Consider the following 21,128-nt stretch of genomic DNA (forward strand, 5'->3'; position numbering starts at 1 on the left):
TCACTCACTCATCCACCCACCTACCCACCCACCCACTAGTTGTTTGACGATTCATCGATACGCATCGATGCATTGATCCATGGGCCGCCAGTAAATCCATACAAAGTTTTACATTGTCGTATATCTCGATTCGATACTTCAAATGGGCCACGATACATTGATCGATGTTTTACTTTGAATATTGCCGAATCGCGATATCTGTCAAGAAAGACTTACTTTTGTTTGATGATTCAAATATATGCATACTTATTTTCCCTTCATAAGTTTCTCGAAAATTCTTGCGTCCGGAACTGTGTCTAACATAGCGCTCGCATTTTGTCAACTTTAACATTCAGAAAGTCCGTGTATAAACTTAATTATCTTATTTCCGAATGAACATTATAAAACGCTGGCGGAATTTGACGAAATACTTTTAAATGGTTATGTTTTGATCTTGAGGTGTTTATAGTTGGTGTTAGAATTAAAGACTTGAGTGTCGTGATACTTACCGTATCACGACACCCTTGTATCAGGATTCGTATCGTATCGCAGCTTCAGTGCCAATACTTTGGCAATATATCGTCGTGATTAACATTTTAGTATCGTGATGTATCGTATCGCAGGTTGTATTCGAATACCAGCACTAACACCCGCCCGCCCTCACTCACTCACTCAAGTTCTCCCTGTGATGAGGGAGCATCAGATGCTCTGGCCTCTACGCTCCTCCCTGTACTGCGCCAGCATCCTTCTCACCATACACCCAACACCGTATTTCTCGGTGCTGTTGGTGTAGAACTCTCCCGTCTCCAGCCACGACGGCAGGTGCCTCCTGTCGGCTCCTTTCACAAGAACTGGGAAGATCTTTGAGTTGTCCACACCATTTAGAAAGCTCCTGTTAAGGATCTGTGTATATCCAAAACGAACTCCAAGATGTTCGTTGTCAGTCATGGAAGGACTATCCATGTTCTGGTGTCCCCTCCCAACCCCTGCCAAGAAGTTTGGTCCCACCAGAAGTATGGTGTAGTCGGTCTGCAAAGAAATGCTTTCTGAAGTATCATCAGAGATGACACGGGGTCAGCGAGAAGGATAAGCATGGTTTTTGCATATTATGTACCTGTCGAAATCACACAAAAGACTGTGTTTTAGTAGGAATTTAATATGATTTTGGCAATGTGTTTTGGTGCTGTTATCGTGTGTCGCCCGACGCTGCGCAGCTGCTCGAAACTGGAGCAGACAATCCAGTGATCAGTATCCTGAGCACTGCGATAATCTATTATTCACAATATTTTCAAATGATCATGAAGCTACATGTAAATATTTCTGTGATTTCTGTCCTACCCTCGGGGCTAAAATTGGTCGTCAGCAATCCATGCTTGACGTAAGAGGCGACTAACGGGATCAGATGTTCAGGTTCGCTGATTTGTTTGTTTGTATCGCATGTCATCGTATCCAATTGCGTAGATATATAGATAATCGTCAAATGCTGTTGATGCAGCTGCGATTGCTCATGCTGGCACATTGTCTGGCCAAGACTTGGTTATTTATAGATAGTCGTCAAATAGCCGGAGTATGGCTGAGTGCAGTTGCGTAGATCGATGCTCATGCTGTTGATCACTGGATTGTCTGGCCAAGACTTGGTTATTTATAGATAACCGTCAAATAGCCGGAGTATGGCTGAGTGCAGCGTTAAACAACACACAAACCGGTGATCAATATCATGAGCAGTGCGATATTCCACTGTGCACAAAATTTCATGTAAATATTTCTATGATGCCCTACCGTTTTAATGGAGTCCAAGATGTACTCCGGGATACCAGACCGTATTCTCCGTGTCGGCGCCAGTTCCCCAAACGCAGGCTGCACGTGGATGCTGCCGTGACTGTGGTCTGACATGGACTGGATGAAGTCCGGCACAATATCGTCGTCATCTGGGCTATTCATCAGGAAGGTCTTAATCTCCAACTCTGAAAATATCATACAACATTATAACCTTAGTGTTTTGTTCATTTTCCGGTGCATCGATCACTGGATTGTCTGGTTTGTTACAAGCCGCCCTCGCTTTGCACGAGCACTGATGTGAAGCGTCAGATAGCAAATAAACTTTAATATATTGGCACATTTTGTGGTTTGTTGTTTAACGCCGCTCTCAACAATATTCCAGCTATATGGCGGCGGTCTGTAAATAATCGAGCCTGGACCACACAATCCAGTGATCAACAGCATGGGCATCGATCTACGCAACTGGGATACGTTGACATGTGTAAACCAAGTCAGCGAGCCTGACCACCCGATCCCGTTAATCGCCTCTTGCGACAAGCATGATTTACTGAAGACCCGGATCTTCATGGGTCTGCAAATTTTGTAAATAGCGGGTGTCTTCATGATTTTAAGTGATGCATTGATATAATCATCACGTCAATTTTTTCCTTCACACCAAGGGGAATTTGTTTCTGAGGATGGTCAGCATTGGGTATTCTTCTTCACTGACGGTCAATAGTCCTTCACATAATAGGAACCTGACAGCAACGCTTGAAGATACAGTTAATGTGACAACATTATTTCAAAATGTAATTTATAAAAGTGTTAATGAAACGTGATCTAAGTCATTCAATATATTCCTTGTGGGTTGATGGCATCAGTGGAGATCATGATCAGAGATAGAATTTGTCTAATTATTCTTAATTTCAACACGACTAGTCCTTCATTCAATGTATATAAAACAAGAGACTTGATTTCACAAAATTTATCAAGAGTGTCATTTTACCTGTTTTCGGCACGGTGTTATCGGGGTCACGTGTCGAAGTTGCCATGGCAAATCTAGATTACCTCACCGGCGAGCACCTGTTTCCGTTGTAATGGAAGACTCCAGGTTGTAGGGTGGTTTCGCGCAGCTTGCCCCGCCCCTCGAAACTCGGGGTGGGCCCGGTAGATCCTGACCGGGCGTGTTTAGGGGTAATGGAGACTCCTCTAAACTCTGATAGGGACGGACGGCGGAGAATTTGGGAAGTAAAACTGGCAGGACAAGCTGGCGCAGATTTTTTGGTTGCATGACTCCTTAACATTTTGATGAGATACAGTCAACGCTCTCTAAGCTGACTCGTATGTCGTCTAAAACCAGAGTAAAACAAGAGAGTTGAATTCGTATAAATACGTGAATGCAAATATCACTAAGCAGTAGATCTACATCATGTCCATACCCGATGCTACCCGTGAAGATCCGGGTTAGAATTGGTCTTCAGCAACCCAGGCTTATTGTAAGAGGCGGCTAACGGGATTGGGTGGTCGGGTGGTCAGGCTCGCTAAGTTCACTCACGTCATTGTATCTCAATTACGATGATCGATGCTCATGATGTTGATCACTGGATCGTCTGATCAAGACTCGATTATTTACAGACCACCGCCATATAGCTGGAATATTGCTGAATGCGGCGTTAAACAACAAACAAGCAAACAGCAAACATATCCTATGCACTGTAGATTTCACTTAAAAGCATAAAATCGTTAATGTCGTAAATGCAAAATATATATAGTGATCATCATTTAACATTCGTTAGTGCCTGAAGTAAACATTGGTCAAGAGATATTTGCCATGCGTATGAACGGATACTAAACGATTCGTTCCCAGTGAAAATGGTTCACCCGACGTAAATTTTGCATCATGAAATGGTTGATTTTGCAGTTTTGGGTTGTTTTTTGTTGTTGTTTGTTTGAGAGTCATGTGACCAAAAGGATACTTTTGGCAGACATGTTTGTCTGTTATCGAAAATGCCTAGGTGTGATTAATTTATGGGATTTCCTACTTGCCTATCAGACTGTTACCTGTTTTGGAGCACTCATACCCAAATTAGATGACACCTACCCGTGTACTCTTTCCCCGAAACCAGATTGCATTAACCGGTGTATTCCTTACTTAACGACAAAAGATGTATTATTCTAATGATAATTTTAACAGCACTGTGACAACAGGTTTTCAGCACTATTCATTCGTAAAACATTCCAAACATTCTTATCGACTCAGTTAGCCGAGGTGGTATATTGTTGTTTCAGAATTTAATCAAAGTAGACTAGAAAGTCGATCGGAGATGTTTACACAGTTGCTGTTTGGACTGCTCATACGTTGCAGCTTTAACACTTTAGGTATATTTCTAATCAAAAACAGGCCTCCAAGGTTGCATATAATCTCACATAACTCACTTGTACCAATCTAAAATCACATTTTAAAAAATATACTACTCTATCCCTTTCTTCTGGAAATTCAAAATTCAAAATATAAATATGTAACCCTAACAAAATGACCTGGCGGACCCGTGTGCAAAATACACGCCATGTCGTGTCATCCATGGGTTTAGATACAAGTGGGTACGCATTGGCAGATCCAACGGGGTTAGCTACCTAGCACTAGTATATAAGGTAATTGTATAAGCAGAGTATTTTACTGCACATGTACCACACAATAAAGGATCAAGTGATTGACGTACTCAAACGGTATCAAGAAGTGTAGGCGCGCAATAGTTCTTTTCTGCTGTGGAAAATCCCAGTCTATAAATAACTCAAAATGTCATCGTTTTCTGGATTTCTCAACACCATTTGGGCTACATTTACCTTTTTTAATCTAGAATACGTACGTGAAAAGAAGTTTATGACTTTGAAATTCGGATGGAAAGGGATTTAGGATTTAGGTATTCTTATTCAATTAAATTTCATTTAAGCTATCGACATTGCAGGAATAATTCAATCCTGGTTTTACCCGAGGTTTTTTTATTTTCACCTGTTCCAGGAACATGTAACTAACGAATTATCGTTATAATCATTATGTTGTGAACTGACCAATGAGATTCAAGGATTTTATGAAAGGTAAAATCAGAGAGCGGGTAAGACTCACCTGTCATACTTCTTCGTGTTAAGACAAGCTACCGCCTTCGTGTAGAGCCGCAAGCGCAAATGGGTCCGAGATCCTGTCGAAATGAGTCAACGAAGTCCGTTAATCTATTTATAGCGTACTTTCCACGTTCGATCCCAGGAAGGCGGGTGTCTTCAGGGACTGCTCTAAAGTTGTGTTTTATATTTTGTAGTGACGAAAGAAGATGATTTGTTATAAGACGAATAATATCTGTAACAGACAGATCAATAACTATGAATATATTAGGGACCGAGTGGGCTGTAGTCGTATACCAATGGTGACCTAGTTGGTATTCAGCCAATGGAGTAACAATATTTACAGAGCTATACCGTTACGGTGTCCTGTACAATCACTATTTGTACTCAAAAGAATTTCGTCTTCTAATGATACCGTACAGAGGTTAGGTCCCGTAAGTCCGACCTTTAGATGGGTGTAAAAACAAACTGGTCGGTTTGCAGGGGTTCCAGGAAATGGTCACTCCATGTTTTTACAACGGTACGGTAATGCTAAAATGTTCACCGGAAAATTACTGAACAAGGATCACGCTGTAAAATGTCATGTTTATTTGTGCATTCATTGGGACAGTAATTTATATCATCTACATGATAAATAATCCATATATATAAAACATAATATATACATAATAAGTTTATAACACTAAAGTAAGCAACATTTTATTTTAACATTCTTGATCTATCACATTGTTAACGTAAAGTTGATAGCTGTCGTTAAATAGCCTACAATACATAATCTAACATTATTTACATTAAATGTTTATAGGACTACAAATGACCTTTTTTTAAACATCATCGATCAGTCACTTAAAGTAAACAAATACAATTCATATATGTTAAAGCGTTTAATAATTTTGCTTCACTCTGGTGAAAATACAACATACCAGCAAAACAGATATACAATCCAGGCCCCGATTTCTCGAAACAAACTTAAGTTTTTACACAAATTTCAAACTGAGTTTGACAATTTGAAACAGATGAATTTGTAACTCAACTGCATTTTTATAATAAAAAAGCCCAAACAACTTAAGTAATCTATCCACCAAACTCAAATTGTCTATTAAGTTTGAGTTTGATATCGATCTCAGTCCGTTCTGGGAAATGCATTTTCTGCGTTTTCTCAAATTTGAGTAAAAACTCTAACTTAAGTAAAAACTTAAGTTTGTTTCGAGAAATCGGGGCCTGATCTCAACAACTTCACAGACTAGGACGCATTGTCCAGGTACTCCATCAATGTCAGGTCGTTATTTGCAAATCTTAACCATTTTACACATAGGTATCTAGTTTAAACAATATTTATTCTCGTACGTAATTCATGTACAGTGGGATTGACAAACAGGGTTTCCCCAATATTAATGTCTCTCCCCAAACGGATACATATTACAACAAGATATTACCATCAGAAATTATTATACATTCATGTAGAAAAAACATTGTGACATACTGATATTTTCAGGTAAAACATTTGCTTAAGGTCTGACTTACGGGATTACCCCTTACAGATGATTAAAACATGGTCATACACCCGAAAGACAAACGTTTAAATGCATAAGAAAGGTGTGAAATGTACAAGCGTTTGTCTAAATGTTACCGTGTTCCCTTACATTTTGGCTATGAAGTAATCTTTGATAATACTGCTCCTATATTTGTTATATTACGGTACTGTATAGTACAACATGATGCTATTGTGAAACGCAATGGGTAGCGTCGTCACTGCCAACATGGGAGTGAGTGAGTTTAGATTGGCGCCGCTTTTAGCAATAGTCCAGCAACATCACGACGGGGGACAGACAGAAATGGGGACCGCCTCCGTGGTGTAGTGGTTAGAGCGTCCGCCCGGAGAGCGGAAGGTCGCGGGTTCGATCCCCGACCGTGTCATACCAAAAGACGTTAAAATATGGTACTTGTTGGTCCCTGCCTGGCGCTCGGCATTAATGGGTACAACAAGGTCAGTATAATGTGTCTGAGTGGGTTATTCATGCTTCACTGCGGCATGGTATCTCAGTGGGCTAGCACTATAAAACCAGCTTAAGTCTGGGCTAGTACAAGCACCCGCACATACACGTACACACGCATGCACGTCGTCATATGAGCGAAATATTCTCAAGCACGACGTTAAACCCAATTTCACCTCACACACACACCCCACCCCACCCCACCCACCCACCCGCAGCAATGGGTTTCACACATTGTGGGGAATCGAACCCGGTCTTTAGCGTGACGAGCGAATGCTTTAACCACTTGGCTACCCCACCGCCCCCAAAACATAACAGAATATGAATATGGTACTGTATGTACTGTTCATACCTATATTTACTGCTTTGCATGGGAATAAAACATAGGGATACATTAATACACCTCACTTACGTACAATCACATGTTGTTTTGTCGAAGTTGTTGGGACCTTAGAGTTAACGACGTTCGACACAACCGCGAATTGCTTTGTAAGGAAGGGATACGCAAGGGCCAACCATTTACTTCGAGACGAACAGAAGTTGGATATCGATAATGGGGTGTTTGACTACAGTTTCAATATCAAAGTACATTTTCCCCTGTTTAAAAGAATAAAATATAATGAACGTTTTCAGCTTGGTCCTCGAAGTATGTTTCTGGTTTCTGTACAGCACCGATGATGCTACTTCTGGGACAGGCTTGTATTCTATACACCCCAGACTTCATCCGAGTTTTAAAGCCGCCTGCTTTTTCGTGCTGATTTTGACTAAAAATGATACAGGGATATTGTATCCAGGGACACCGCTACTACAGAACTTCATCATCATCTTTATTGTTATCAAGGCCAGATGGCCGCCATATAGCTGGAATATTGCTGAGTGCGGCGTAAAACTCTAAACTCACTCACCCAAGGCCCAATGACTCGTTATTCATACAAATATATACAGAAAGACAAGCATATGTGCGTTACAATTGTTGTAGATGGATTTTCCTAACATGAACAAAGTATTCACCAATTACACCTTCATTTTCGACAAAGGTATTAAAATTCTCTTGTTTATGATAGTTGTGAATAATTTACGCAAAGTGTGACACTACTGAAATTGCCATGCCAGATGCACGTTTATCAGGACTGACAGAAACAAAAATTGTATTTTTAGAGATGTCATTTTCTTATTGGCTTTAGACCCCAAAGGTTTATCATGTGCATGTGTATATTTATAAGTTTCGTTCGTTTATATATTTTACTGGAACTAATGTCTCCACGCAAATAAAATTTTCTCACATACACTGTCAGATACGAACCCGTATGTCGCGTTGTGAAACAACCGAGTTTATCACAGCGCATGTGTTGGCACATTTTCATAACAAGATTAGAGTTACTTCCCTTGACGGTTCGTCGCTGAGTTGTCAATATGGAAAAACATGCTGACATTGTACCACGGGGAAATGATGAATGACTGATGGAGAAAGGTACTGAGGCACGTGTATCGACAGTTATTGTCACGTATTAAATTTGTGCAGTCACGTTAGTGTCAGTAATGTGTGAACAATGTGGGCCTAACGTCTGATGCAGAATTTGCACCAGATTTGGAAAGATTTCCGCCCGTAAATCATTCCAGTTGGGATTTAATCCGCATGTGTTTTGTAGAAACGTGTTTCCAATGTTTACTCTCAGACTGAATTAAACTTTCTACAAATACAAAACCCGCGATCTTTTGGTTTAAACGCCTAATTCCAGGAACTTGTGGAAGGAGAAGTCCCAAAATACTCAGAGCCATAGATGTACTGGTCAGTTTATGGACTGTGCAGTTGCGTCCCATGGGCATGCCAGAAACCAGTGTTTGTGGGTTTAAAAATGTAATATTGTTATGAAATGACAAGGCGTCAAGTTTCATAGATTTAATGTAAACAAACAAGTTATATTCCAACGATGTCTGCTCGAACGCGATGGTGATACACTGCGCATGCGCGTCTCAGGGAGCGCTTATTGTCCACTGTCATTTGGGAGTAATCATTGCACGATACTGTAACATCTCCCTTTCTTTGAGATAACTTGTTACCTTGGTTAACATCAACTCAAGACCAAACAATAAGATATCTCTGATGAGTAAGCATTACTTATTGCTTTGGTTTTAACCAACAAGATTAACTGAAATTTAACAGTAACTCGAATTACCTCTGTATGGCTAAACAGTTAACTTTTAACTGAAATTCAAATGCTCATTTTAAAGTCCAATGGAAATTCTTCCAGACTTATCATCTAAGCACAAGCAAACTTTAAAGTCACTGATATGAATACTTGGTTATTCTGATAACCTAATCTCGTGATGACTTAAGCCCTAAACATAGTCATGTGGCTTCCTCACGGCTCAGCCACTGGATGTCCTGGACACAGGTGGACTGGTAACTGCTGCTGGCTTCTCATACCGACACTTGGACAGTTGGTTCGAGGTTGGCGCTCTGTTCCAGAGAATGTACACATTATACTCAGGAGTTGTCAACACTGCTGTTCCAGAGACAGGAGGATCTTGGCGTTGGCACATTATTAACAACAGGAGTTCCAGATCAATCTGGAGACAAACTTTGTCACTGCCTGGGAGGGATTTCACATTGAGGTGTTGGTCAAAGAACTTCCTTGAACACTCCTTGTGAATTTTATCACTGGCTCGCACAGCATGGAAATCTGGCCACTTTGGCTGCAGCACCTTCTCTAGCGTCGGGAGGGTCCCACGAAGTTGTCTCCCATGATCAACTGTGCTGGACTCTTCCCCGTTGACTGAATCGGAGTGCTCCTGCAGCTTAACAGAGCAAGAAATGGATCAGTCTGCTTCAGAGCATGTTTTGCTATTTTCAACCGGCTTCGACATCCCAATAGCTTGTGGGAAATGGGGTGAAGATGTGGTGTGTTTGAATCCATACTGATTCTTGAAGTGCACAAACACATGAGCTACGAACTGCGTCCGTTGTCTGTAACTAGCTCTTCTGGTATACCCCATCTTGAGAATATGCACTGGAGCTGGCCAATCGCACCTTTCGATGTAGTGTCCATTAGATACACTACTTCAAGATATCGTGAAAAGTAGTCGATCACTACAAGGTATTGGTGTCCCTTGATTGTGCATAGATCGGCCGCAACTCTCTGCCACGGTCGATCGGTTAGGGAACTTGGCTGTAGTGGCTCCTTTCTCTGTGCTGATTGGTTGATCTGGCAAAATGTACAGGAGGATACTTTATCCTGAATGTGTTGGTTGAGTTCAGGCCACCACACACTCAATCCTGCACGTTCACGACAGTCAGTCCCTGGTGTCCCTCATGAATCCTATCAAGAATGTCAGTTCTCATCACTTCCGGGATCACAGTCCTGTCTCTGTCCAGTAGAATGTTTCTGGATACTGACAGTTCACCTCTGACTGGATAGTACGCTCGTGCTGGTATTGGCACATCTCTGTATGCCGCCGGCCAACCATTCCTAGTCAGTGACATGACAAGCTGAAGAGTCTTGTCCTGTGTCGTGGCTTCCTGAATCTCTGTGAGTTTATGGTCCGACATATGTTTTGTCTCGATGACGGACTCCGTGTAGGCTTCTACTTCCTCTACCAGGTTGTGGATTTCCGCTGCACTGGAACTTTCTGTGTAGTTCAGTGGTGCCCGTGAGAGCATGTCCGCTACCACCATGTTCTTCCCTGCTACGTGTTCTGCCACCGGGTTGAATCTCATCAGACGCATAAGGAGACGAGTGCATCTGATTGGTGCTCTATCCAGATCTGACTTGTTGATCAAGGGTACTAGCGGCTTATGGTCTGTCAGTAGTCTGAATGACTCCAGTCCATACAGGTATCTTGCAAACTTCTCGCAAGCCCATACACTCGCTAGGCATTCCTTCTCGATCTGAGAGTACCTGGTCTCAGCAGGAGTTAAGGTCCGTGAGCAGAATGCTACTGGCAACAACTGGTCGCCGTGCTGTTGTAGGAGTGTAGCTCCTAGGCCATAGCTGCTTGCATCGGCACTCACAACTGTGGGTTTCTCCAGGTCGTAGAACTGTAGAACAGCTGGACTTGTCAGCATGTCTTTGACTCTCAAGAAAGCTGCATCTTGGGCAGGACCCCATGTCCATACTGCATCAGATTTGAGTAGGTCACTCATTGGACGGAGAACTGATGAAAGGTCTGGCAAAAATCGTCCCAGATAGTTGATCATGCCCATAGCTCGCCTCAATTCAGTGATATTTGTTGGAGCTGGTAGGTCTCTGATAGCTTGAGTCTTCCCTGGGTCAGGCTGGACTCCATTTTCACTGATCACATGACCAAAGTAGCTGATGGACGTTTTCCGGATTTCACACTTCTCCCGGTTCAACTTCAAACCTGAGCGTTTGACTCGTTCGAGAACACTGTTCAACCTCTTGTCGTGCTCCTCGACAGTTCGACCCCAGATCAAGACATCGTCCATAATGGCTTCTGAGCCCTCCAACCCTTTGAGTACTTTGCACATCTTCCTCTGAAAGATCTCTGGAGCGGATGTAATTCCGAAGGGAACTCGTTTAAAGCAGAAACGACCGAAGGGAGTTATGAAGGTCGTTAAGAGACTGCTGTCTGGATCCAATGGAATTTGGTGAAATCCGCTTGATGCATCCAGTTTAGAGAAGAAACGTGCGCCGTTCAGTTTCGAATGACGTCTTCAAAAGTTGGGAGAATGTACCTTTCACGTTTGACAGCGACATTCAACTTCTTCAGGTCTACGCATATTCGTATCTTCTTGTTGCATTTCACAACTGGTACCATCGGTGCGCACCACTCTGTGGGCTGTGTCACTTCCTCGATGATGCCGTCTTTTGCCATACGCCTCAACTCCTCTTCAACCTTCTTTAGGAGTGGGAACGGTACTCTTCTAGCTGTGGCCAGACTGTAGGGAACTGCATTCTTCTTCAAAGTAATCTTGACGGGCTCGCATTGCAGTAGTCCCATCTCACCGAAAACATCGGCATGTGTCTCTGTGACGTGCGAGATATTGTTGTAGGTAACCAGTCCCATTGCGGAGGAGACCCCCCTACTCAGGAGATTACTCCCCTGTCCTCTTACAACGCTCACACGAAAACTCTATTCCTCCCCATTTAGGGATGTGTAAGCGACAAATTCACCAAGCTATGCCAGTTTCACCCCTGGGCTATCGAGTTGTCTTGGACTGTTTTCCAGTTTTGTCTTATGTGGAAAACTATTGTATGTGTCCTCGTAGATCACTGATGTGTCTGCTCCCGAATCAATCTTGAATGTGACCGGCTTTCCTCCGATGCGCTAGGTTGATGTACCAGCGTCTGTCTCCTCACACGTGACAGATACTAGGAAATAACAGTCTTGTGTTTCACAGTCTTTTTGTCAGTCACACATCTTTTGTCGCGACACATGTTGAAAATGTCCTATCATGTGACATGTTAGACATCGCTGAATCTGGCTGGGCATTTGGCTCGCCTGTGTGCTGTGGGTGACCACACTTGCCGCAATTTGGTGGTGAGTTGTTATGTCCGCACTGCTGGACATGTTACACACTGCTCCGTGATCCACCTTGTCTGTGTCCCTTGTTGCTATGGTAACCAGACTTGTTATGGCGTTTGGCTTGGCCCCCTCTAACTTCATCTAAGTTAGTGGCACTGCTGTCCGCACCCTGACTCTTTATCATTTCAGAGTTTCTAGCCATCTGGATGGCTGTTTCAAGATCCAGTTTTGCCTCCATTTGCAATTTTTGTGCAAGATCCTGGTCTAGGATTCCTGTGACAATTCGGTCCCAAATTCACTCCCCAAAATCGCTATTCTGCCAGTTCATATAAGTGACGAATAAATGCTTCAACAGATTCACCTGGTTGTTGTGATCTCTTGTTAAAACATGCCCTTTAATGAATCACATTTCTCTTGGGGATGAAGTGATTATCAAACAACGTCAAAACAAAGTCAAAGTCTTTCTTTTTATCTTCATTAGGGAAATGAAAAGATTTCATAATATGTTCTGCTTCTCTACCCATCGCATAGATGAGTGAACTTACTTGTAATTCGCCATCTTCATCCTTGTATTGAGACAAAGTGAAAAAACGACAAAAAGTTGTTTCCATTCGGGCCATTCCTGAGGTCGCTTGAAATTGAAATTCTCAGGCGCCTTGAATCCAGAGATAACCAGCGAATTATCACAGTTTATGACACAGAATCACTCACAAAGTTCGTTTGGGACATCGGCGTGGTTTCCTACGGTGTTGCACTTCTGACACCATGTTATGAAATGACAAGGTGTCAAGTTTCATAGGTTTAATATAAACAAACACGTTACATTCCAACGATGGCGTCTGCTCGAACGCACATGGTTATGCACTGCGCATGCGCATCTCAGGGAGCGCTTATTGTCCATTGTCATTGCACGGAGTAATCATTGCAAGATACTGTAACAACTCTAAGGTATTAGGTTTTCATTTATTGCTAATATAATTGTAAAATACCAAGGTTTTACTTAGCAGTAATGAAACCCTGACATAAGTAAATGCCTCGGTATACATGTGTTTTGCACCATGCTAAGATGTCATAAAGCTGATGACATCACAATGTTATGACCTCACTGGAGATCACTGCTCAATAAGCTTATGGCAGTTTTGTGTTTTCGATAAATTCATTATTTTACTCAACTGATGAAGAATGATTTTGGATGATAAATAAAATCTCACCCTCGTGTCTTCTGATATCAGATATATCAGGCTTCGGATATTTATAACTTTAATCAACTTGTATTGATATAATTTTGGTATCTTATGGAATCTTATTTCCTTGCTCCGAAGTGACAAAATTCAATACCTAGGTATTGGTGGTAAAAGACAACTGATATGAGTGTAGTAAGTGGTATATTGACGTCCCAAAACCTGCTGGTTTTAATCATCAAGCGGCTATTAGGAGATATGTCTCTCCATAACTATACAATACACAATAGAATTTTTCTGTATTGAGACAAAATGATAGGTGCACTTGCTTAAGTAAATTACATGCTTCTCTTTCAGTGACCCTTGTGTTCTTGTCAGTCAAATATTGAAAACGGTGTTGTAATTCACATTTCCAGTTCACAACAAAAATAACATCTGTAAACATGTGTTTACTGCTAGTTTTTCCTTCTAAATCAGCTCTGAAATATCTATAGTGAAAATGTTTCAACACAATTTGTCATAAATATACATATCATTACCCATTTACTATCATGATAACTTGATAAGTATTGTATCATGCCCTGCCCATCATGATAAGTATTGTATCATGCCCTGCCCAGCATGATAAGTATTGTATCATGCCCTGCCCATCATGATAAGTATTGTATCATGCCCTGCCCATCATGATAAGTATTGTATCATGCCCTGCCCAGCATGATAAGTATTGTATCGTGCCCTGCCCAGCATGATAAGTATTGTATCATGCCCTGCCCATCATGATAAGTATTGTATCGTTACCCTGCCCAGCATGATAAGTATTGTATCGCGACCCTGCCCATCATGATAAGTATTGTATTCGTACCCTGCCCAGCATGATAAGTATTGTATTGTGCCCTGCCCAGCATGATAAGTATTGTATCATGCCCTGCCCAGCATGATAAGTATTGTATCATGCCCTGCCCAGCATGATAAGTATTGTATCATGCCCTGCCCAGCATGATAAGTATTGTATCGTGCCCTGCCCAGCATGATAAGTATTGTATCGTGCCCTGCCCAGCATGATAAGTATTGTATCGTGTGCCCTGCCCAGCATGATAAGTATTATATCATGCCCCGCCCAGCATGATAAGTATTGTATCATGCCCCGCCCATCATGATAAGTATTGTATGGATCATGCCTGCCCAGCATGATAGAGTATTATATCATGCCGTTGCCCAGCATGATAAGTATTGTATCATGCCCTGCCCAGCATGATAAGTATTGTATCGAGTGCCCCTGCCCAGCATGATAAGTATTGTATCGTGCCTGCCCAGCATGATAAGTATTGTATCGTTAGCCCTGCCCAGCATGATAAGCATGATAAGTATTGTATCGTGCCTGCCCAGCATGATAAATTATTGTATCGTGCCCTGCCCAGCATGATAAGTATTGTATCGTTGCCCTGCCCAGCATGATAAGTATTGTATCGTGCCCTGCCCAGCATGATAAGGGTATTGTATCGTGCCCTGCCCAGCATGATAAGTATTGTATCGTGCCCTGCCCAGCATGATAAGTATTGTATCGTGCCCTGCCCAGCATGATAAGTATTGTATCATGCCCTGCCCAGCATGATAAGTATTGTATCGTGCCCTGCCCAGCATGATAAGTATTGTATCGTGCCCTGCCCAGCATGATGAAGTATTGTATCGTGCCCTGCCCAGCATGATAAGCATGATAAGTATTGTATCGTGCCCTGCCCAGCATGATAAAGTATTGTATCGTGTTCCCTGCCCAGCATGATAAAATATTAATATCGTTAATCCTGCCCATCATGATAAGTATTGTATCGCGCGCCCTGCCCATCATGATAAGTATTATTATCATGCCCCGCCCATCATGATAAGTATTGTATCATGCCCTTACCATCATGATAAGTATTGTATCGTGCCCTGCCCATCATGATAAGTATTGTATCATGCCCTGCCCATCATGATAAGTATTGTATCATGCCCCTGCCCATCATGATAAGTATTGTATCATGCCCTGCCCAGCATGATAAGTATTGTACGTCATGCCGTGCCCAGCATGATAAGTATTGTATCATGCCCCTGCCCATCATGATAAGTATTGTATCGTTACCCTGCCCAGCATGATAAGTATTGTATCATGCCCTGCCCATCATGATAAGTATTGTATCATTGCCCCGCCCAGCATGATAAGTATTGTATCATTACCCTTCGCCCATCATGATAAGTATTGTATCGCATGCCCCGCCCAGCATGATAAGTATTGTATCGCGCCCCGCCCAGCATGATAAGTATTGTATCGCCCTGCCCAGCATGATAATTATTGTATCGCGGCCCTGCCCAGCATGATAAGTATTGTATCATGCCCCTGCCCAGCATGATAAGTATTGTATCGTGCCCTGCCCAGCATGATAAGTATTGTATCGTGCCCCGCCCAGCATGATAAGTATTGTATCGTGGCCCTGCCCAGCATGATAAGTATTATATCATGCCCCGCCCAGCATGATAAGTATTGTATCATGCCCTGCCCAGCATGATAAGTATTGTATCGCGGCCCCGCCCAGCATGATAGAGTATTATATCATGCCGTGCCCAGCATGATAAGAATTGTATCATGCCCCGCCCAGCATGATAAGTATTGTATCGTGCCCTGCCCAGCATGATAAGTATTGTATCGTGGCCCCGCCCAGCATGATAAGTATTGTATCGTGCCCTGCCCAGCATGATAAGCATGATAAGTATTGTATCCCGCCCTGCCCAGCATGATAAGTATTGTATCGCGGCCCTGGCCAGCATGATAAGTATTGTATCGTGCCCCGCCCAGCATGATAAGTATTGTATCGTGCCCTGCCCAGCATGATAAGTATTGTATTGTGCCCCCGCCCAGCATGATAAGTATTGTATCATGCCCTGCCCAGCATGATAAGTATTGTATCGTGCCCTGCCCAGCATGATAAGTATTGTATCGTGCCCTGCCCAGCATGATAAGTATTGTATCGTGCCCTGCCCAGCATGATAAGTATTGTATCGTGCCCTGCCCAGCATGATAAGTATTGTATCGCCCTGCCCAGCATGATAAGTATTGTATCGCGGCCCCCCGCCCAGCATGATAAGTATTGTATCGTGCCCTGCCCAGCATGATAAGTATTGTATCGTGCCCCTGCCCAGCATGATAAGTATTGTATCGTGCCCTGCCCAGCATGATAAGTATTGTATCGCGGCCCTGCCCATCATGTTAAGTATTGTATCATGCCCTTGCCCAGCATGATAAGTATTGTATCATGTCCTGCCCAGCATGATAAGTATTGTATCATGTCCTGCCCAGCATGATAAAGTATTGTATCATGCCCTGCCCAGCATGATAAGTATTGTATCGCGCTGCCCTGCCCAGCATGATAAGTATTGTATCGTGCCCTGCCCAGCATGATAAGTATTGTATCGCGCCCTGCCCAGCATGATTAGTATTGTATCGTGCCCTGCCCAGCATGATAAGTATTGTATCGCGGCCCTGCCCAGCATGATAAGTATTGTATCATGCCCTGCCCAGCATGATAAGTATTGTATCGTGCCCTGCCCAGCATGATAAGTATTGTATCATGCCCTGCCCAGCATGATAAGTATTGTATCGTGCCCTGCCCAGCATGATAAGTATTGTATCATGCCCTGCCCATCATGATAAGTATTGTATCGTGCCCTGCCCAGCATGATAAGTATTGTATCATGCCCTGCCCAGCATGATAAGTATTGTATCGTGCCCTGCCCAGCATGATAAGTATTGTATCGTGCCCTGCCCAGCATGATAAGTATTGTATCGTACCCTGCCCAGCATGATAAGTATTGTATCGTACCCTGCCCAGCATGATAAGTATTGTATCGTGCCCTGCCCAGCATGATAAGTATTGTATCGTGCCCTGCCCAGCATAAGCATTGTATCGTTAATGGTATCTGATTATAAATCCATGCTGGCAGCTGACAACAAATGACTAGAAATGACAGTGAGGGACTGTTTTCAGGGGTACTTGCAAACACTTGTTAATTATCATCAGTAGTTTCAAAATTCATGAACAAGAAAGTCATAGCAGAGAAATCAAATTTAGCATGCTTGGAAATTGATGTTACTCTACCATATTGTGATGTGCCAATTATTGATATTTTCAGGTTCTCTCAAGAGAGGCCTATGAGCAAACACAAAGCTTGTGGTTGTGGAAAAGTGACACATCTTGGAAATATTGGGAAGAGGAAAATAGCTTGTGGAACGCTATATGGTCTTCACCGACAGAGCAACATAATCCAGCACAAATATCTATGAATAACACACAGAAATAGACCAAGACTGACATTCCTGATGGCATCCAGTAATGTTAATCCTGACAACAGTGTCCTACATGACAACATGGTGCATCTGAGGTATCTCATTAAAACTGGTGATGTTATTGCCGTTCAAAACTTTATTCAGACATCACAAATTGATCCCTGTGAAGAATATGTTAAACAAACTCCCCCAGTGTTTACAGCAGCAAGCCATGGTCAACTTCATGTCATGCGTGCCTTGATAGCAATGGGCTTCGGCTTTGAGGATCCATGCAGATTTGAAATCGGAAGGTGTGTGGAATTATACTCTGCTATTCACTGTGCTGCTTTCTATGGCCATGTGGATATTGTAAGAGCATTAGTTACGGAATACAATGTCGATGCTCAGGTTTACAACCTCCAGCCGTTTGAAATTGATGAGTGTAGCAGTTTTTATCAATACCCCCGTGTTCCCCTCTGGTTTGCTATTCATGGAGGTAGACTGAATGTTGTCCAGTTTCTAATTGAATATTTGGAATCTTGCCACAAAGACTTGGAGTTTCCCTGTGGTTTCACTCCCCTATGGCTTGCTGCTGTGGAAGGAGAGACTGATATATGCAGGTATCTAATTTCCAGAGTTGATAACACAGAAGAGAAGAATTCCTACCTGTACAATGAATTACTTCAAGCCATAAAAATTAACGTCATGAAGGCAGCACGTGTATTGCTAGATTGTGAAGCAGAGTTGCAACCCCAGGCAGATGATACGGACAGGTGGCATTTGGTTTTGTTTGAACATGCAGCACTGATGGGTCGTTTAGAAATGTTGAAACTGTTACATTCCTATGGGTTCCACCCAGAAGCAACCACTTGTTTTGGTGAACCAGCACAGACTCAAGCATTTACAGCGACACCTCTGCAGGTGGTTCGCTATCTCACAGTGGATCTGAATGTCAAGCTAGTACTCACTGAACACTCCCTCAGCTCAATGCCACCTCACATTATTACACTGTTGATAAAAGCAGGTTACCGATTTACTTTCAGAAATTATGAGTATTTAGAAGAGATGTCTGATGTTCATGGAATGTCACAACCAAAGTTTATGAATTTTGTGAGAACAATCTCAATGCCAAAGACACTACAGGACATTTGTTGTTTTAGAGTTCGCAGCTTCTTGGACAAAACATTACCTGTATGGATACGTTGCTTCTTCAGAAGAAAATGATGGACTTTGTTAAACTGACCCATGTCTAAAACTGCATCAGCTCTAAACACAGTGTTTATACTTTCATGGATTCAGGGAGACTGACTGACTGACTGAGTTTAGTTTTACGCCGCTTTTAGCAATATTCCAGCAATATCACGGCGGGGGACACCAGAAATGGGCTTAACACATTGTGCCCATGTGGGGAATCGAACCCGGGTCTCCGGCGTGACGAGCCAACGCTTTAATCACTAGGCTACCCCACCGCCCCGGATTCAGGGAGAGACACAATAGGAAATGTAATAGTAAAATAAAAAATATAGGGCGTTCTTTTCATTAGGGTCTTGGCCATGCCAGTGGTTTTGACTCAGACGTCCATCCATAGTACAACCAGAACAGGTGACGGATTACACAATTCTTTGGAATAGACCCATATACAGCCTCAGATGTATACAAACCTGACCATATCTTTTTGATGAAACGAATGAAATTACTTATGTAATTGAATTTTCTGTCCCTTTTGACAGTAATGTGATTGACAGAATTCGGACAAAACATTGCATATATGTGGACCTCGCCTTTAAATATCTCGCTTGCATCCCAAGTACACTGTCATCAGGCTCCCCATTGTACTTGGTGCCCAAGGTTTGGTACCTTATGATCTCTTCATGTAGATCTAGAGTGTGCTCGGGTTCTCCACTAGGAGCACTACCCTTCTGACACTCTTGGTAATGCAGAAGGGGAGTCTACATACTCTCCAAAAGGTTCTTGGTGGGTTTCGACTGGGCAGTGCTCCCTGTGAAAAGTCACATTCGCTTTCTGGAAAGGGGCCCTGAGCTGATAAGCTTACCCAGCCAGACTGTGCCAGGATCACCCAAACCTCTTTGCTGCATGTATATATTTAGATCTGTAAAACAATAAAAACTAAACTCAATGTTTGTATGCTCATTTTGTTTCATAAAGGAAATAATATTTTGCATGTTTATGATGCACCAAGTCCATGCACTACCTTATTAATCCTGTCAGTGCATAATTGTGCGGTTGGTTGTTCATTCTGAGCTTGGGCGGTGGGATAGACTAGTGGTTAAAGCATTCGCTTGTTACGCGGAAGACCTGGGTTCGTTTCCCCACATGGGTGAATCCCATATCTGGTATCGCCCACTGTGATATTGCTGGAATATTGCTAAAAGCAGTGTAAAACCATAATGACTCACTCACTAACTCACTGTTTCTGAGCACGGAGGGGAGTACACAACCCAATACCATCATCTTCTGAGGTGCTCATTCACAGTAGTCCTCCTGAGAGGATATATAAGTCCCAAAACATTCAAAGTTAATTTAAACTTTCCCCTTTTTTAATCGTAGAATATATGTTCGTTTAATTTGTGGTTAGATTATCTAAAATTGCTAATAGCTGAAGGGATGGTGTAAATCCAGCTAGGGTCCATGCAGGAAGCAAATGTACTGTAAGTCCCCATGGTCCCTAGTATTGTGATCTACCTTCAGTTGTTGGCAATATATAGCCTGTTTTTTACCTTGTATTGTCATCTATAGTTAAACTGTTTGAGATTTAATTACTAGTTTCAAATTCGAATCTGTGATAATCTAGTTATTTTACTGTTCTTCGTTGACAGATTTTTACAATTTACCATTAATTACTATGAATAAAATTAATTGTTGTCTTCACGATATGGCTGAAATATTGCCGATGTGACCATAAATTTTAACTCACTCATTCACAGTCAGGAGAACAGGGGCATATTCTGAATAGATACTTCTGTGGATGTAACAACTGAATGGAAAGAATGTGTCGCCTGGTTGGTGGGATTTTTCATGGTGACTTTTCAAGATTCAGTTATTTACATGCAGCTGTAGTGTATCGGAATTACTGATGTCTGCAGGAATATATATACCACTAAGTTTTGGCCTGGTTTGTTTTGCGCCACACTCAGCAATGTTCCAGCTACATGGCGGCGATCTGTAAAGAATCAAGTCTGGACCAGACAATCCAGTGATCAACAGCATGAGCATCAATCTATGCAATTGGGTTACAATGACATGTGTAAACCAAGTCAGAGAGACTGACCACCCGATCTGTTAGTCCCCTCTTAC

General features: G+C 42.4%; 2 protein-coding genes and 1 long non-coding RNA gene across 4 annotated transcripts; 1 reads left to right on the forward strand and 2 right to left on the reverse strand.

The window, feature by feature from the left end:
• Positions 1-3,008, reverse strand: LOC124261624. Its single transcript, XM_046695963.1, has 3 exons — positions 2,744-3,008; positions 1,759-1,943; positions 1-1,008 (listed from the first exon to the last, which is right to left on the reverse strand). Exons 1-3 carry the CDS (start codon positions 2,787-2,789, stop codon positions 679-681), a joined length of 561 nt encoding a protein of 186 aa, XP_046551919.1. The 5' UTR covers positions 2,790-3,008; the 3' UTR covers positions 1-678.
• Positions 3,009-3,052: 44 nt separating this feature from the next.
• LOC124261625 lies at positions 3,053-5,340 on the reverse strand. Its single transcript, XR_006894376.1, has 3 exons — positions 5,300-5,340; positions 4,862-4,934; positions 3,053-3,087 (listed from the first exon to the last, which is right to left on the reverse strand). It is a non-coding gene; the product is annotated as an uncharacterized LOC124261625 (long non-coding RNA).
• Positions 5,341-8,233: 2,893 nt separating this feature from the next.
• LOC124261623 (ankyrin repeat and sterile alpha motif domain-containing protein 1B-like) lies at positions 8,234-19,954 on the forward strand. Of its 2 annotated transcripts, none has more exons than XM_046695961.1 (3): positions 8,234-8,319; positions 17,681-19,112; positions 19,296-19,954. In XM_046695961.1, the coding sequence occupies exon 2, from the start codon at positions 17,868-17,870 to the stop codon at positions 19,035-19,037; it is 1,170 nt and encodes a 389-aa protein (XP_046551917.1). In that variant the 5' UTR covers positions 8,234-8,319; positions 17,681-17,867; the 3' UTR covers positions 19,038-19,112; positions 19,296-19,954. The 2 variants fall into 2 exon arrangements, with proteins under 2 accessions (XP_046551917.1, XP_046551918.1); XM_046695962.1 differs by having other exon boundaries at positions 8,316-8,380.
• The last annotated feature ends 1,174 nt before the right edge of the window (positions 19,955-21,128 follow it).

Source organism: Haliotis rubra, unplaced genomic scaffold, assembly GCF_003918875.1.
Source record: "Haliotis rubra isolate DU_JTF1 unplaced genomic scaffold, ASM391887v1 Scf800, whole genome shotgun sequence".
Taxonomy (NCBI): Eukaryota; Metazoa; Mollusca; class Gastropoda; order Lepetellida; family Haliotidae; genus Haliotis; species Haliotis rubra.

Bases quoted from the DNA above. Each gene is read 5' to 3' on its own strand.
- LOC124261624 (XM_046695963.1), bottom strand. From the start codon at position 2,789: ATGGCAACTTCGACACGTGACCCCGATAACACCGTGCCGAAAACAG. The intron at 1,944-2,743 runs GTAAAATGACAC...TGATATTTTCAG, and splicing joins TAACACCGTGCCGAAAACAG to AGTTGGAGATTAAGACCTTC. The intron at 1,009-1,758 runs GTAGGGCATCAT...ATTTCTTTGCAG, and splicing joins TCTTGGACTCCATTAAAACG to ACCGACTACACCATACTTCT.
- LOC124261623 (XM_046695961.1), top strand. From the start codon at position 17,868: ATGGCATCCAGTAATGTTAATCCTGACAACAGTGTCCTACATGACAAC.